Below are 17,500 nucleotides of genomic sequence, written 5' to 3'. Positions count from 1 at the left end.
GTAGCCTGGAGAGCATGATTTGCTAGCGTTACGTTTTCAAACCTTGTAGAACTTGCCCACTGTTTTCGCCACATGACATTGAAAAAAGAAAATAATAATTCGTGTCTTAGTAGTACCATAGTATGTGTTTGTATTTCTTGAAATTGATTAAATATATCGAATTTGCTTTTTTGGTTAGATTGTTTCTTTTACCGTTTTCTTTCCTTTATTGATTTTTTTTATTTTGTTTTTATTTTGCAACTATATTTCTAAAGTATGTTTTAATAAGTTGGACAGACAGCGCAGGTATTACGTGTCTTCCTTTGTCCAAATGCGTGGGCGTATCTTGCTCCAACTCTCATTTCCTGCTAGTGTCACCACTCCATACATGTTAAGAAATTCTAATACCAAAAAAAAAAAAATGCATCTATGAAAAAAAAAAAAAAAAAAAAAAATGAAGATCCAATTAAATTTGTTAGAATTTATTCATTACTTTGTTATTCCAAGCGTCCATCTTAATTATTTTTAATCCCTCCCTCCCACCCCATTCCCCGGACTCGAATTTGAAAGAAAAGAAAAAGCTATCGCAGATTCCTTGGAAAGACCAAAACAAATGGAAGCGCTACTAATGAAGGGGAAGATTAAAAATATGTCCGCTCCGCCGATTAAAGGATCACTGATTTGGATTTACAATGGAGAGAGTCGTCGACAACGTCCGATTTGGACAGTGCTCCACTACAAACAAGAAAGAGCAGGTTTGCAAACCTAAACATTTCTATATTTAATCGGTCAGTTTTGTGGCTTTCAATCTTGAGATGATATAGAACACGAGCAGCAAAAAAAAATCAACCAATGACGTATCAATCAGTATGCATAATGCATCCGTCCTTTCATTTTCTTTCATTTGTATTATTAACCAGCATCGTCACTTGATGTTGCCCGGGGATACGGACTATAAAATAGTTAGTATGGTATAACATTTTTCTTTTGAAACTGCTCTTGTCTATCTGCCCCTCACTCCACTCCTCCAGTGTTTTTTCCCAGTCAAGGAGGGGTCCCCCTCTAACAGGACAGAACAGGTACGACGCTTAGAACAGACCAGGTATTAACCTGAAAAACCAAGAAAGTGTTTTATTTTAAGTTTCATACCAAAGGTCGAAATAAAAATTCTCAAAATATCGATCTGCGCCTCCCTTCCCTGTCCTAACTGCGTTTTATCTAATAGATAATACTGTTATCCATTTGTTTTCGCTCGTGTTGGAACTTTGCATTTTCTGTTTTGCGTTGTTCAGTACGAAGTAAATTTCATCGTAAATCAAAAACTTAATTTTTTATATGCTTTTTGGTGTTTTATGATGCATCTGCTTGCATCTTTTTTTTTTCTTTTTTTACTCGTGTTATATATCCTGCACATTTGTTCTCTATCTATACTTCTGTTGAATTTTACAGCGTTCACTAATTATGTTCTAGAAATTAAGACCCGACAAGGCACAATTGCACCTATTGATTTATTAGTGTGATATTTAGGCACGTCATTCGAGCAACCTGGGTTTCTTATGTCAAGATCAAGAAGCAACTGATTTTAATTTAGACGGATTTTGTATGGCGTTTCTACCGCTAGAAATCTTTAAAAAGTTTTTTGCTTGACAGGCCAAACTTTGAGAGAATATAATCATTTAACATATTTACTTTATGTGTGTGTAGTGTTCGTGGTGTGTACGGTAAACATTATTAAAAAAAAAAAAAAAACACTTTAAAACTTTGCGATTTTTAGAAAAGTGAACAAATGTTTTTATTTGTTGTTTTTTCTTTGAACTTAAAAGAATGTTTTCTTGTGTTTTGAGCCGTATGTCTTTAATTTTCTCACTTGAAAAAGTCGTGCTTATTTTTTTTTTTTACACAAATTTTTGGCAAAAAAAAAACAAATTTGTGCCTAAATATCACGAATAGAGAATCATCAGGAGCAGCTGTGCCTTGTCGTACATTTGTCGTGTATACACAGTTAAACTCTTTACATATACAGAACTTTCTTTATATGAACACACTGGCCAGTTTCACGGGATAATCACGGTAATGAAAGTCTCGTGCTAATCTTTGCAACAACTTACTGTCTGTGATTACAAAATAAATAACGGGTGCTCTTTTTTAATTTGTCATTGTTCTGAAAGACAACTCTCTTTTTACTAAGATTCGTTCATTTTTTTTTTTTTTTTTTTTTTTTTTTTTCAGCTCATAATTTAGGGCGCTAATATTGCAGTCAGTAAGTTTTGACGAGTGTTTTACAAACACATACTTTTGCTTTCGGTCTTTTTTTTTTTGGGGGGGGGGGGTATTCAATTATAGCACTTGATTTTTAACAGGTGCTTCTGCAGTTTAATTAACCGTTTTTTTTTTTTCGTAAGTAACGCGCCGACATTAGCAGAGCAGAGGAACCGTTTAATATTTCACAAAAATTCTGTTTATATTGCGGCCGCCACAACACAACCACCCCGACCCCGCCCCTCCACCAATTTAAACATAATTTTTGTGAAATAGTAAACGGTTCTTCTGCTCGGTTAATGTTGGCGCGTTACTTAGGGAAAAAAAACGGTTAATCAAACCGCAGAAGAAGCACCTCTTAAAAGTATACAAGTTCTATAATTGAATACTCCCGCAAAAAAAAAAATGAACGTTATCAAAACTTACTGACAGCATTATTAACGTGGAAATCTCTTACTAATGAAAATCTTAGTAAAAAAGTTGTCTCCCTCAGAACCGTGACAAATTGTAAAACATTGCCAAATGACGAGTATTTGCATTCTTCGCAAAATTCCCATTTAACCTTTTTAAAAAGGAATGAACAGTTGTTGCAACGCTTGTGTCATTAAACCTTGGTCCTTTTTAAGTAGGATATTGTCTTATCAAGGGAGATAACTTTGCTTATGCTCTACGTCTACTAGATTAACCCAGGGAAGTGGCAATCAATCTGGGCTTCATTTTCAATTAATCTGTGTAAACGAAAAAAAAAAAAGTAATTTCAACTGAAGTGAATACATGGTTCACAATATAGTAGAATTTACAGCGGGCCAACAGCACACGTGACGCTTCCCCTTTCTTGGCGACATTCCTATTTTTATAAAATTTTCCAACAGTGAAAATAAATCAAAGTTTGATAAGTCTTTCGTTTATTTTTCAAGTAATCTAAATTTTGCAAAACACTAATTTTAGGTTTATATTATTTCCTTAAGCTTAGAAGCCACAGCAATAAAAAAAAAAAAAAGTCTACAGAATGTTAGACTGTAGTATGAAATCAACAAAAATATCGTTATCTGTGTGTGTGTGTGTATATATATATATATATATATATATATATATACACACACTCATTTGAACAAAACTAAATGTTTATATCTGGTTCTGGTCAGACTAATTTATACCAGTCCCAGATACGTCCTCCTCGACAATCGGGCTAAAGAATGGGCCGTTGTGGAATATTCTGGACCTCTGCTCTGTCTGAAATGTAGTTCTTGCTGTTCTAGAAGATTCACCCTCCCAGGTTTTACCATCTCACGCTTTGAGAAAGGGTTCTTGGCTAATCGCCTAATACACTCCTGCCGGGGAATGCCGATGGAGCTACTCAAGCATTTTTGTAGATCGGAGCGCTCTACCTCTTATGTGCTGGTTGTTCAATCGCTACATAACTACTTCGTGTCACATCTTCTCGTGGTGGGAGGGAGGCAGATAAAAAGGCAAATGCTCATTCCATCTGAAGTAAAACGAAAGTTGTTTACACTTATGTACATTCGTATGAATTTCTTACATTGAAGTCTTCCATATAATAAAGTTCCCCAGGTATATTCTAATTCTCATTTTAAATTAGATTTAAGAAAGCAAATTATTGACAGGAAATTTATGCTGGTTTTATTTTATCTCGGTTGTTAATAAAAGAATAAGTCAGTCACGTAAGTTTTTGAAAATTATATAATAGTATCATATTATATATGTATTGCATAATACATTTGATATTGTACATTATATACAAGATGCTAAATGTTTACGTCTATATATCTATAAAAGTGTCTGTGTGAGGACAACTCTTAAAAAATTCGTTGAGGATATAGGTTATCTAGACTTGAAAGTTGGTATATAGAGTATTCAGACATGTGGAAAACTTTTTTTAATCGGTTTTCATCTGGAAAAAAGGGTTGCTAAGGGATCAAAATTGAAACGTGGCAATTGGAGGTCATCGGATTTTTCTTTGTCAACTGTTTCATGACTGCACAAGCGCAAATAATTCATATAACAGCTTCCTTATTTTAACGAACTTTTTAAATTGTGGCAAGATGACCTAATGTTTATCGTACCTGACTCCTTGTCTCAGTTCGAGTATTTTGTTTTTATTTATAAGTTAACTGTTTAGAGAAAACAATACTTGCGTATACATATCTGTTTCTTTCCGCGTTTTTGTTTGTTTTGTTTTTTGTTTTGTTTTTTGTTTTGTTTTTTGTTTTGTTTTTTGTGTGTGTTTTAAAGAATTTAACGTTACGTTTAATATTGAGCAACGCCGGGTACATCTGCTAGTTAGATAATAGATATTAACTAATGTTTATTATGTATTGGATAATAAATATTAGGTAGCATGTTATCTATATATTTATTAGGTAGTGTGTGTGTATTTGAAAGTGAAATTGTTTGTGTACATCTCCCTACCAAACTGTCAATTCTCAGTCTACATACTCGAGATTTGACATAAGAGGTACTGAGATTTGGGAACATCTTTTTAATCGGTTTTCAACCAGAAATTTGGCTGTCAAGGGGTCAAAGTTTAACGAGTCGATATTTGAAAACTCTACCAAAATTTTGGGTCTAAATACTTGAAATTTTAGATGTAGTTTATTTGGACATGGATCAAGCTTTTTAATTTGATTTGAGCCCAAAACAAATATTAAGGTCAAAAATTGGGGTCAAAGTTTAAAAGAAAATTTGATCTCTGCGGTATCTCCCAAATTATTCTGCCAATTTTTGGTCTAAGCATTTGAAATTTTACATAAAGTGTATTCAGACATAGGACAAGCTTTTTAATTGGTTTTTGGCCGAAATTTTGGCTGCCAAGAGGTTAAAGTTCAAAAGATTTTACCTTTGCAGACTCTACCAAACTCCTCTGCCAATTTTGAGTCTAAACACTTGAAATTTTAGATGTAGACTACCTGGATACGAGTCAAACTCATACATATAAGTTATGAACTGTAAATAGGGCGCGAATAAAGTCGGGCGGAGCTGCTAGTGTAACATGAGAATAAAGGAAATAATATTCAGAGATGGAGAGATATATTCAACGTTTGTATTTCCAGAATTCCTCGAGGTGATTAGATTGAAGCAACTAAAATATATACTTGTGAAAATGATGTCTTTGTTCTATTTCAGGAGGAAAAGTCGTTGGCATTTCAGAAAGTGAGCAGTGAGTGAATTAAAAAGAAATCGTATGGCTGTTTAGATATTTAAAGATATGATGCAATTTATGGTCTATTTTGAATTATAACGGCTACTTTAATTCAGTCAGTTTATCAAAAACAGTTCAAATATAAAAGATCTTTTGCGTCTGATTTATTTATATTTATAACATTAAATTCTTCTGTAATTTTCTTGATCAGAGTAGGGACGTACACTTGAATTAGGTGTTGATCGTGTCGTAAGCGGTGACACCGAACTATTTAGTTTCTCTCAGATAATTTTCTATTTTTAAAAACAAAACGGTGTTCTTTTGTAGTTCATTTTTGAGACACTGTCGAATGGCTGTAAAAACATGTCAGACAATCGCTTGTCTAACCGAGATCACCAAAGATCAATTTGTATCCAAGAGACTCCTTCAACCGCTACTGTAGTATCTAATTCCCTGCACTTGAACCTTAGTTAATTTATGTTTCTGTTTGACAAAGGGACATTTGGTGCAGCTTTTTAACGGAAGATTGCTCTTGTGGCGACTGAATGGAAAAGCGATTCCTACGAACTGGCTCTGATTGTTTACACTTTCTTTTTCCGTTTCGCTTGGATTCGCTTCCGCTTTGCTCCCTAAAGTAGGGAAGTTTTCACGGTAAGATGTTAACACAACGGAAATAATTCCAAACCACCAAAAAGTAACACATATGTTAAAATAGAAAGCCGACGTGAAGTTAGACACTCCTATATAATAATAATAATTAAAGCCAAAATATACAGATCCGAAGAATTCTTAAGCTAGCCGCAGTGGCAGTACCAAATAACTCCATAACGTCTGCTACCCCCCCCCCTCGTGCTTTTGGGCTGATGGAGGCAAATCACAAAAGAAAAAGGACTCGCCGACTCGCGAACCAGCCTTTAATTCGCACACATCAGTACATGCACTAACAAGAATAAGGTAAACCAATGTATACACAATGCCACGCTGCCGAATACTCATATGTATATTATTTACACTGGCATATTATTCAGTATGAACATTTTGACTTGTGACTATTTTCTGAACTCTCTTTACCAAACCCTATCGATTGACATTACTATTAGCTGGCCTAATGGTTATTGTACTTAACTCACTGTCTTAAGGTCTTGGTTTCGATGTTTGTTCGAATATTTTTTTTATTTTACTTACGAGAAGTGAGCTGTTTAGAAAAGACATAATACTCTACTTGCATACACGTTTAAGTTTCTTTTTTTTTTTTAAGCAATGTAACGTTAGGTTTAATACCTACCGTATTTCTGTTTATAATTAAATCTGCATAAATTAAAATATAATTATGCGTATCTTACGACTAGGCAACGCAGGACTGTGTGTGTGTGTGTGTGTGTGTGTGTGTGTGTGTGTGTGTGTGTGTGTGTGTGTGTGTGTGTGTGTGTTTGGGGGGGGGAAATTTGGGGCATATTTTATTGGTTTGAAAGTATAAGGGTTTTTTTTTACCAATGGTCATAAATTTTCAACATAGAATAGTATTATCTTCAAAAAGCCTGCAAATTCTAATGTAGATTCGTCTCATAGAACCAAAGATATGAGCATTTCAATATTCAATTTGGTTACCAGTATAGATAGGTCTATATATATATATATTTGGCAATTTTATAAGTTCCAAAATCTCAGCGATAATTGATCAGAATTTAACAAATGAAGGCTTGTTGGAAAGGTAATGACCTGAATTGTGCAGTGGATTGTGACATTTGTTCTCAGGGCGCACTTTAAGGAGATTATCCATCATACAGTCTATTTTTGACACTTTTTACAGCCATAAAATGTTTCAATCATAGTCATTTGTTTTCCTAAGTTTTGCATATGAATTACAAAATATTTGATATTTCCCCAAAACATCTGGCCTTGATGGAGAGGAGACTAAAACTTGTTGCTATGATTTCAAATGATCTGGAATAACAGCAAGGGGAGAATTGATTCCAAATATTTCTCATATGTTATATCTCCCCTCATTGGTTTTCATACATAAAGTAAATTTCACAGTGTATAAGGATTATTTGATACTGGTGATATTCATAATCGTAGCCTATTTCCAAAAGAGGGAGATATAGCATATGAGAAATATTTGGAACAGTCTTCCCTTGTCTGTTATATATATATATATATATATATATATATATATATATAACGGCTATCTGTCTCTGTTTCCATATTTTCAAACTCTATCTCCTCCGAAACTAAAAGTCGCAGAGTGGCGCTAGGGCCCTCAAATGATTGGATTTTTTTACGGACCGTTCTTTTGAGTCTTTAGCCGGTTAAAATAGCTTTTAAGGGGTCAAAAATGTGTCAAAATTGAAAAATCGTTATACATTTTGTACATTCATCTTAGTATATTTTTAATCGATCCATATGCGTGTCGCGTTGTTACAGTGGTAACGTCACCAGCTTTGAATGCTACAGGTCCGGTTTTGATTCTAGCTGATGGTACCTTTTTTTTTTTTTTACTTTGCCAATCATGACTACGTGATATATACGAAATCTGGAAAAATTAAAATATCATATTTAAGCGTATTTTACGTCCGGGAAAATCCAGGCGCCCCCTCACCCGTATGTGTGTGTGTGTGTGTGTATATATAATATATATATATGTGTGTCTTTCGGTAGATTACAAAAGCGGTGCCTCAAACAGTACTACTCAACCACTTGTTATAGCTTCCTTATTTTATTCCCAACAAGGTGCGTGAATCATTGACGCCTACTCATCCGATTAAATGGAACAAAGCGTGATAATTATAAAGCCCCACCTCCCCCCCCCCCAATAAGTTCCGGTTATTACAGGTGAGATTCAAATCACCGAAATACGATAGGCCTCTCCCAATCCCATTTTATATGTAACCTTATTTAATCGACAATATGTAAAGACGCTCCTTTTTTCTTTTTATCGTCGTCTCTATCTTATCCTTAAAGATAGGTTTTACCCTGGTTTTCTTGGGTCAGAATAAAGACGTGGATGGGTTGGGTTCCATTTTTTAGAAAAACAGTTCCATTCTAACATTTAAAACAGCTTTTTATTGGCCAGATTTGTTAACATGAAAAAGATTTAGGAAATATTCTTAGCTGCCAAAATTATTTATGTGCAGTTTATCTTAGAGATAGCTGGTGCGGCGCACCACCAGTGGTGGGTGCGCAGACATGATAAAAAAAAAACTATTACTAATGAATAGGGCTATGACAACAGCGTATTCTTTTCATTGTTTTGACTCTCGAGTATATATCCGACACAGTTAATCAATCGAGAACCACATCAAAAGCATAAACTTTTTGACACCCCCTAACAGAAAACTGCGAATAAAATATTTAAAAAAAACTTCCAAAATAAACTATTAAAGTTTTTAAAAAAAAAAATAGAATTTTTTTTTTTTTTTTTTTTTTTAAATCAGTGTTTACAAAATGCCGGCGTGCCTTTAGGCAAACATTTTTTACGTAATAAAATCAATTGAATTTTACGAGTTAAATATTTTTCAATTTTTTAACTTTAAAAATCAATCAATTTTTCTATTGGTTCAATTTTTACGATATTTTCAATGTGAAATCTTGTGCTCTTTCCAATAAACCAAATATATTTTAAACAAACGTTTTTTGTTTTTTTTAATTCACCCCCTCCATTTTGAAATGTCTATTAAAATTTTAATAATTAATGTACCAAAGTTTTATATATCACAAATTGAAGATAAAAGATCAATAAATAAAATATTCTAATTTAAAAAAAAAAAAAAAAAGTTTTTTGGAAATTTACCTGTAAAGTCTAAAGTGTAAAACCATTTTTTAAACACTGATTTTTTTTTTTTTTTTTTTTAAATCAAAGCTGATGTTATGCTTACATCGCCAAGTAAATACCAGACGCTGACGGCAAATATCTCTATTTAATTGAATGTTTTCTTTTTTAGATATTTAAAAAAAAAAAAAAAAATTAGTCGATGAAGAAGTATTAAAATATATCAATTAAAAACTCGTGTATTTCTAGGGGGAAAAAGTGAATGTGCGTTTCCTTTTTAAATACGGAGGATGAAAAATACTAATTTGGTTAACACACGCAATAAAAAAGACATTATTTATATCCCTTGGACTCCTCCGTATTTCATAAATTTAATTTTACCAGGAGCAGCTTCGCGCAAAACACGTTGCGAAAATGCGATTTTCTACTACCCTCGCTTTAAAAAAATCCTTATTTAAAAAATACATGGAATTTAAAATATCAATATGGATAAATTCTTAACAATTAAGGATGGAACTATCCATTTGATAGTATTTTTAAGTGATTTTTTTGGCATTTATATATATACACATATTTATAAGCAAGTCAAAATATGTTGATTTTCGGGTTTGTATTACTGTACACATAGATTCGAAAAAGTTGTCAAAAAACAAATATATAACAAATAAATGTTATCAAAGGCAAGATAAGTTACTTTTCTACCTAACTGGATATATTTTTTGCGTTTTTATTCAATGTAACATGTTTATTCAGCTCGAAAAACACGCAGTGTTTACCGATATATTGGAAAATTCAAAATGGCGGCCGACTGTCTCTTTAACACGGTAAGTTTGGGAAAAAGATGTTATAAATAATAAACTAGACGAAATACTATTAAAAAACAACCGAATATATGTCATCTTATGTCACGGTAACATATATTGAGCGAATTTCTAACAGTATTTTGTCTAGTTTATTATTTATAATACCTTTTCCCAAACTTACCCTCTCCGAGAAAGAGTCGGCCGCCATTTTGAATTTTCCAATACATTGGTAAACACTGCATGTTTTTCGAGCTGAATATTCATGTTACACTGAATAAAAACACAAAAAATATATCCAGTTAGGTAGAAAAGTAACTTATCTTGCTTTTGATAACATTTATTTGTCATATATTTGTTTTTTGACAACTTTTTCGAATCTGTGTACAGTAATACAAACCCTGATTTTCTTTATATTTTTTTAAAGAAAACCGCTTTAAAAAAAACAAATATTGCATAATTTGCTATTAAACCTGTTTTTTTATTATTATTATTATTGGTCTTTGCTCCTTTAATTGAAAAAAAATTAGGGTTTGAATTACATTTTTCAAGTAGTTATAAGCTTCGAAAAATAGTGGGTTGTTCTGATCTTCATTTTTAATGGCCACTTTCTGATACACCTACAGATATACACTTTAATCAAAATAATGAAAAGAATATGCTGTTGTCATAGCCCTGTTAATAAATTTAATCAGGTTAATTACTTGCCAAACATCAATAGTTGACTTGCTCATCTTCCACAAGCGAATTTGAAAATAAAGATAAACTGTTTTGTGTAAGAAAAATTAATTTTTTATTGAAAAGCAGTGGCATTAAATTTTCTATCTCATACATAATAATGGAATATTTTAGATTTAAACCGATAGCATCAGATTAAAATTATCCCCCCTTCTCAACTATTATATAAAAAGAACTGAGTTCGTTTTAACGTTCCTTATGGACTCAGAAACGGCTGATTCGATTTTTTTTTTTTTTTTTTTTTTTTTCACACGAAAGTACTTGGGGTGTCTGGGAGTATTATTACATTGGTTTCTATCTGAATAAGTTCGATAAGTATCGATAATCAAAAAAATCCGATTTAAGAAGTCTGATTTTGACTAAAGTTAACGCATTTAAACAACCTAACATCACAAGTGAATTTCAGAAGTTTTATCACCGCACAAGCAAAAAGGCTCCTCCTATAAAATCAACTGTAGATTCTTTTACAAGAAAGGATCGCTTTCGAAATGAATGTTTCTCTTTAGAGCACAATAGAACCATGATACTTGACTTTAGCATTTTAAGCTTTAAGTGAAGCCATTATTTACAGATTTTATAAAATCGACGGTAAATTCCTCACAATGCGATGTAGACTACAATGTATTATAGACTCGCTATGGAGAGGCACGTGAAGCTTCTTCCCAGTACAATACGGGGTGGGAATCCCTAAAGATAGTAGAAAATCGATTTTATTTTAAAAGTGGGCGATTTAACAGATTTCGATGACAATAAAAGTATAGAATGGTGGAATATTTTACCCCTTTTTATCCCTCCCCCCTATTTTTTCCTATTACCTCTTTTGTTTGAAAATAAAAAAATCCATGCAAGTTCCATAGGTGTCACGAATGTTTTCGATTCTTCATCGAATCGTCTTCAGGTGAAAAAAGCAAATGAACAAGAAAGCTGGAGAAAACGAGGAGAATCTCCATAGCAGCTGCGAAACAAGCATTTGTAGACGGACGTACGAGTGTCCGTAATCTCTTCTCTTCTATCTTCTTTCTTTCTATCTATCTATCTTCTATATAAATAAAATGAACTCATTTTTTCCCGTCTGATTTTGACATTAATAGGATTAAAAATCAAGATATTTCATGCAAATACAATATGCACAAACGGCAGAACAATATCTGAGGTGTGTTATAGGCTTATTATTTCTCAAATTCCTCGATAATCTTAGATTTCTATACTTTTTCTGCTGAGAAGTTACGGCCAAAATCGGTTAAGATCAATGGAAGTGGTAAAATATTTTCTCTCTAATAAATTCCTCCTCCCCCTGCCACCACTTAACACCGTTTGGGGATCGTTCACAAAGAACAGTTGAGAAGAGAACACCGGTTTGGCTTCGTAGTTTTTTCATGTGAAGTTATTTAAAATCACTAAACTAAGCTGCAGTGCTCTGTGGCGTAGTGGTTAGCGTGCTGGACAATTCACATTATATTTTCACGTTCGCGCCGACCTACCGTAGTCGTTTTTTTTGGGGGGGGTTTTTTTCCTAAACAACTGGAATGGACTTTTCTTGGTGGCCGAACTGTTAACGTTGCAGATGTTTTTTTTGTTTGTTTTTTTTTGTTTTTTTTTCACACTTTATTTTCCTACTTTTACTCATGACTCCGGGTTTGATCCTTCCTACTTACCTACCATAACATTTTTTAAAACTCCCCCCCCGTCCCGGAAACAAACACTCGGGCAACGCCGGGTACCCCCGCTAGTTGATAATAATATCCGCAAGTTGCTGTTCGAGTTCTGTATATTGTTCATTGGTAATGCGACCCTTCAGCTTGTTTTCAGGTTTGTCAAGTTCGCATTATCCGAATTATATATGTATTATATAAAACGCCTCTTATAAATTATATATGTATTATATAAAACGCCTCTTATAAATTATATATGTATTATATAAAACGCCTCTTATAAATTATATATGTATTATATAAAACGCCTCTTATAAATTATATATGTATTATATAAAACGCCTCTTATAAATTCGCCAACCATTTTTTTCCATTCAGAGCATACAATTGTTTCAGCCTACCTCCAAGATGTTTTTACAATGTATGATGTACTTACGAGGAACGTTCCAAAAGTAACACCTCCTGTTTTATTCCGCACGAACGGATCAGAATGGATTGCAAATTTCATTGTTATGATTGAATTTATACATTTATGACCGGAAAGCTTCATCTCTGCAGATATCGACGGTGTAAGACTCTAAGAAAGTAACTCCTGTCATGAACGTGAGTCGGAGATGTGGCATTGAATTCCTGGCAAAGTTCATTGAGAATGCTGTTGACTATGTAGAAAAATATATTCTGTATCACAATAAGGTCACTCGTTTTAATAGTACCACCCCGTCTTCGTAGCTCTTCAACTTTTTGAGTTTAAATAAACAGGAGGCTTTACTTTTGAAACGAACCTTGTATCTTTACTTGAAGTCATACACATTTATGTGAATAAATAAAATTGCTGACCTATTGACCTATAGTACCTACACTATTAAGCTATTGAAGAAAGTTTGTCATAAGAATTTATATTTAAAATATATATTTCCAAAGCAGTGGTTCTTAACGTAGGTTCACATAGCCTTCCAAGACCTACATTGTTGGTAATTTGTTAAAAGATGAGCATAAATGCAACTATAATGAACAAGACAGATTGCCATACATTGAAAATCTATACTCCTATAAATTTGGGGTTTTGTGTGTTGATATTCATGTTAAAATCACCCTTTTCTATTTATTTAAAAAGAAAATGCAACTTTGTTATATATGGGTCGTTGCAAAAAATCTAGGTAATTTTGTATATTTTTTAAACATTCATTTTAATTCCCTATTTTTTTTTTTTTTCGGTTTTCTTATGGGATGATAATCTTTAGTTAACTATTACGTGTAATTATTCATGCAGATATTCTACATGATTTATACTTGCGTAATATTTGCGTAAAAGGTTATAGTAAACACAAACCTTTTATATATATTTATGTATGCGTATATATTTTTGTTTAAAAAATTTTGCCTACCAAACTCCTCCGTCAGTTTTTTTTTTTTTTGTCTACAGACATGAAACTTCATATATAGGGTACTTGAACCCATGCGAAACTTTGTTTTAGCTGGGGGGGGGGGGTGCAAAAGTGTGAAAATTGAAATTTGCCAGGTGAAGGTCAAACGACGACATTACGAATATGCATGCGTAATGTAATAGCTATTGGTTGAGGTTTTAATTTTTAGCTTTGCAGTAAACATATCTTCATAGTAAAGTCATTAACGCAAAAAAAGAAACTTTTAAGCTAAACGTTTCAGTTTCGACTCTCGGTGGTGGCGCACGAGTGATTTATGTATAAAAAATCATTGCCATATATTTGGTTCAATATAATAATAAATACGAAATCTGCGTTAATCAAAATATATTTAAGCGTATTTTACGACCGGGCAATGCCGGGCGGCCTGCTAGTTGTTTCATAAGACTATTTTGCAAAATGAATATCTGTGGGTTAACAAATTCATAGTCCACTTATCTGAGCTGCTCTTTTTTTGTCAGGAGTTCGACTTTCCACGCCTGTTCAGTGTCTTTTTTTTTTTTTTTTTTTTCTTGTGGAGAAACTAAAATAGGGCTGTTTAGAGGTGAGTTGGTAAAGACGAGATGCTCGTTTAAGACTGGAGATAACCATTTTGTTCAGTCGTCTGTGTGTGCAGTTATCTGATTCAGCTGACTAGTTGAAAAAATGGGGTTATCGAATTCCATATAAAATACAAACATCTCTACAATTAAAATCGAACTTTATTCGATGGTGGCAATAGGAACATGGGAATGCAAGTTAGTTTGGCAGGCAGACATGTATGATAGTATAAATGTAATTGAGTCAAGTTTTGTAAATCTCCTTTGTGGTTTACTTTCCGTATAAATTATGAGACTAGACAGAAATTTTACGTCTCATGCTTACCTCGCTGACTGGAATTGTATTGTACTTACATGCGAAGCAAGTTGAGCGAAAATTAGCAAAAGGTGTGCATTTACAGTGCTACAGGGTGACCCAAAAAACGGGCCCCAACTCTAATTAGGCGCCGTTTCTTGTTTTGTCCGAATGAAATGAAACTTTGGTCATAGCTAGTTTATTATATTAAAAAAACACTAGGGTCTTTGGCCTTTTTTTTTTTTTCCGTTCTACAGCATATGTTCTAGATGACCTCCATTTAGTTTTTGTTTTTTTTTTTTGTTTTTTTTTGGTGGGTGAGGGGTCACCCTGTATACTGGTTACCTGTGCGTGTCTGGATATGACTGCGTCAGCCAACTGAATCGCAACTTGTTACTATGCGAGAGATTGCGTGTAAATATAAAAGGAAATGGATCTTATGTGTGTATGTCATAACTTTCGCCTTTCCTCGCTACATTTAGTTCTCAGTGATTACTCAATGAGAAATGGCTATGGCTACTGAATGCGGATATTTAGAAGACTTGAGGATGATTTTGTATATAATATTCATAGGGGTTCACTGGCAAAAAAATGACAAAATCATGATAGCTTTTGTCGAATGGTTATGAGGGATGTGAGGTTACACAAAAATAAGGGAAGGGGGGTAAAAAAAATAAGTCTTATCTCGCTCCCAACGCGTGATGTGACACAATGGTCGGAAAATGGAATTCGAAGAGTCCTCGCTAGGGGCGTTTCAGGCTATTAGCAATAAACAAATCCCTTCTCAAAGGGGAAGAGTAAAGCTTGATAGGATGAACCACAAAGAACTGGACGGGGCCAGAAACATGTCTGCCAACAAGGAATAAGCTATTTCAGCAATAGCATAGGCTCTATTGGCTTTGGTACAGAGGGAAAAACAGTTGAAGAACCACTATTCAAAATTGATCAGATTTTGCCAAGTAATGACAGCGATAGAAACGCATTTTCTATCTTAAACAAATGGGTTGGATTTGGACCGATTTTCTCACGGTATTGGAACTCTGGATTTGGTAAGTGGTTTTGCATTCTTTTGTATTTTATTACGAAGGTGAGGAATGGGAAGTAATATGGTTTATTTATTAAGTAAAATGAAGGGTTTATTATTTATTTCTGTTTTGTTTTGCGATAATCTGTGTCAATGTGTGTCCAATGCTTTAAGCTAATCGCACCTCGCAACTAAAGAGAACAATTATTAACCGTTGAATGCATCGGCTACTTCTGCTTATGGCGGGTTTTTTTTTTTTTGTTTGTTTTTTGTTTTGTTTTTTTTTTTTGTTTTGGTTTTGTACACGAACAACAAAAGACAATGCTTTTCTATTATTATTAGTTTTTTTTTGTTTTTGTTTTTTTTTTTTTTTGTTTTTTTTTTTGCGGAACGTTTCTTCCTATTCGAACTGGCATGTTTACTAATGTAAGTCTTAAATCGGTCTGGCGCAGTCGGCCAGTTTCTGGTCGACACAGATCTCAACAAAACTGCCCTGGACTACTTATGTTTGTAATTATAAATTGTTTGGGGGGTTTTACTAATGGACCAAAAACCACTCGAGGATAAGGGTAAATGAGATCAATATATTCATAGTCGAATGGTGATTACTACGAGAAAATTGAACATGTCTACTCCTCACCCATTCAAAATAGCCGGCCTAGAACACAGCAATTTTCTCCCTTTTATCAGAAACATCAGTCATGGAATGTGAGGACTAAAGGACAATAGAGAAGCAAGAGTTAAAGGGCTGTTGAAAGTAAACGCAAGGTTCATTTTATACTCTACCTGCTTGATCACTTAAATCGAATTTTCTATATGGGCACCCAAGGTCAACTTTGATTTTTTTTTTTTTTTTTTTTTTTTTTTTTTTTTTTTAACGGAAATTTGTTAACGTGATTATTATCAAATGCATAATAAGTATTTAAAATACATACACATACGGTACATACATACACATACGGTACATACACGCACACAAAACCTAACATCCTTATCTAAATGTATCAATATTCCAAGGGTTTTCAACTACTGGGCTATATCTCCCTCTCAAATAGGCCTATTCAAAATAAATAGGGGATTTTTTTTTTTTCGCGGGGTAATTGCACAGCAGTGTTGAGCTTGAGCAGTACTCAACTCTTTCCCTCAATTTGAACGTACAAAAATATTAAACGTTACACACTGATCTTTTTGGCTAATAAGTTGTGAAGAGAAAACTCAACGAGAAAGGAGACACTTAAGCATCGACAACTTTGAAATAATAAAAGAACAGTCTTGCCAGAAAAAAATACCACACACACACACACACACACACAGCTTGAATGATTTCTCGTTGTCTTCGAAAAAAAAAAAAAAAACACATGTTCGGCCGATAATCTTTTCAAAGCTAAGAACTAAACAACTTGGAATAACGAATCGACAGAATATTCTAATCGCCTCCATACACCATAAGTGTCGCTCATGGAATTGCTTATGTAACAAAAATCCAAACGTTTATAGCTACTACTTGACTCTGAAAAGAACGCACACCTTATCGTATTCTACTCAGTTTTCTATCGCCTGTTTACTCGACAATGTCTTCCCAACAAAACGAAAAGGAATGCTGCCACCTTTCTCAGCTGGCCAGTAATAATAACCAAAACGCTAACTCTGGCCACATCGCAGCACCAAACGAGTCAAATATTAACCAACAACCAGGTAGTACAAACGTGATTCCTTTCTTTTCCTTCCTTTCATTCATAAATCGAATCTGGCTTCCATTCATAAAAATGTCTTATTCGTCTGACGATGTTACTGTTTTGTTCCATCTCTCCACTTTTAGTTTCACTTTCTCTAAACGTTATCT

At 33.6% G+C, this 17,500-nt stretch overlaps 1 protein-coding gene across 2 annotated transcripts in view; it reads left to right on the top strand.

Moving 5' to 3' along the window:
* The window catches only part of LOC145293044 (para-nitrobenzyl esterase-like), a 78,879-nt gene that overhangs the window by 28,081 nt on the left and 33,298 nt on the right, over positions 1-17,500 (top strand). The window contains exon 1 of one of the 2 annotated variants that reach the window (XM_080139353.1): positions 466-734. The exons of the other annotated variant lie outside the window; for it this stretch is intronic. Coding sequence (XP_079995479.1) covers positions 593-734 — 142 coding nt within the window. The 5' untranslated portion in view covers positions 466-592. Of the gene's footprint in view, positions 1-465; positions 735-17,500 lie in introns of those variants that run through there. 2 annotated transcript variants of the gene reach the window in all.

The sequence above is a fragment of the Euprymna scolopes genome, chromosome 14, assembly GCF_053919585.1.
Source record: "Euprymna scolopes isolate OS-2025 chromosome 14, ASM5391958v1, whole genome shotgun sequence".
NCBI classification, from domain to species: Eukaryota; Metazoa; Mollusca; class Cephalopoda; order Sepiida; family Sepiolidae; genus Euprymna; species Euprymna scolopes.
Note: the sequence above shows the minus strand (reverse complement) of the source record. Positions and strands in the feature narration are given on the sequence as shown.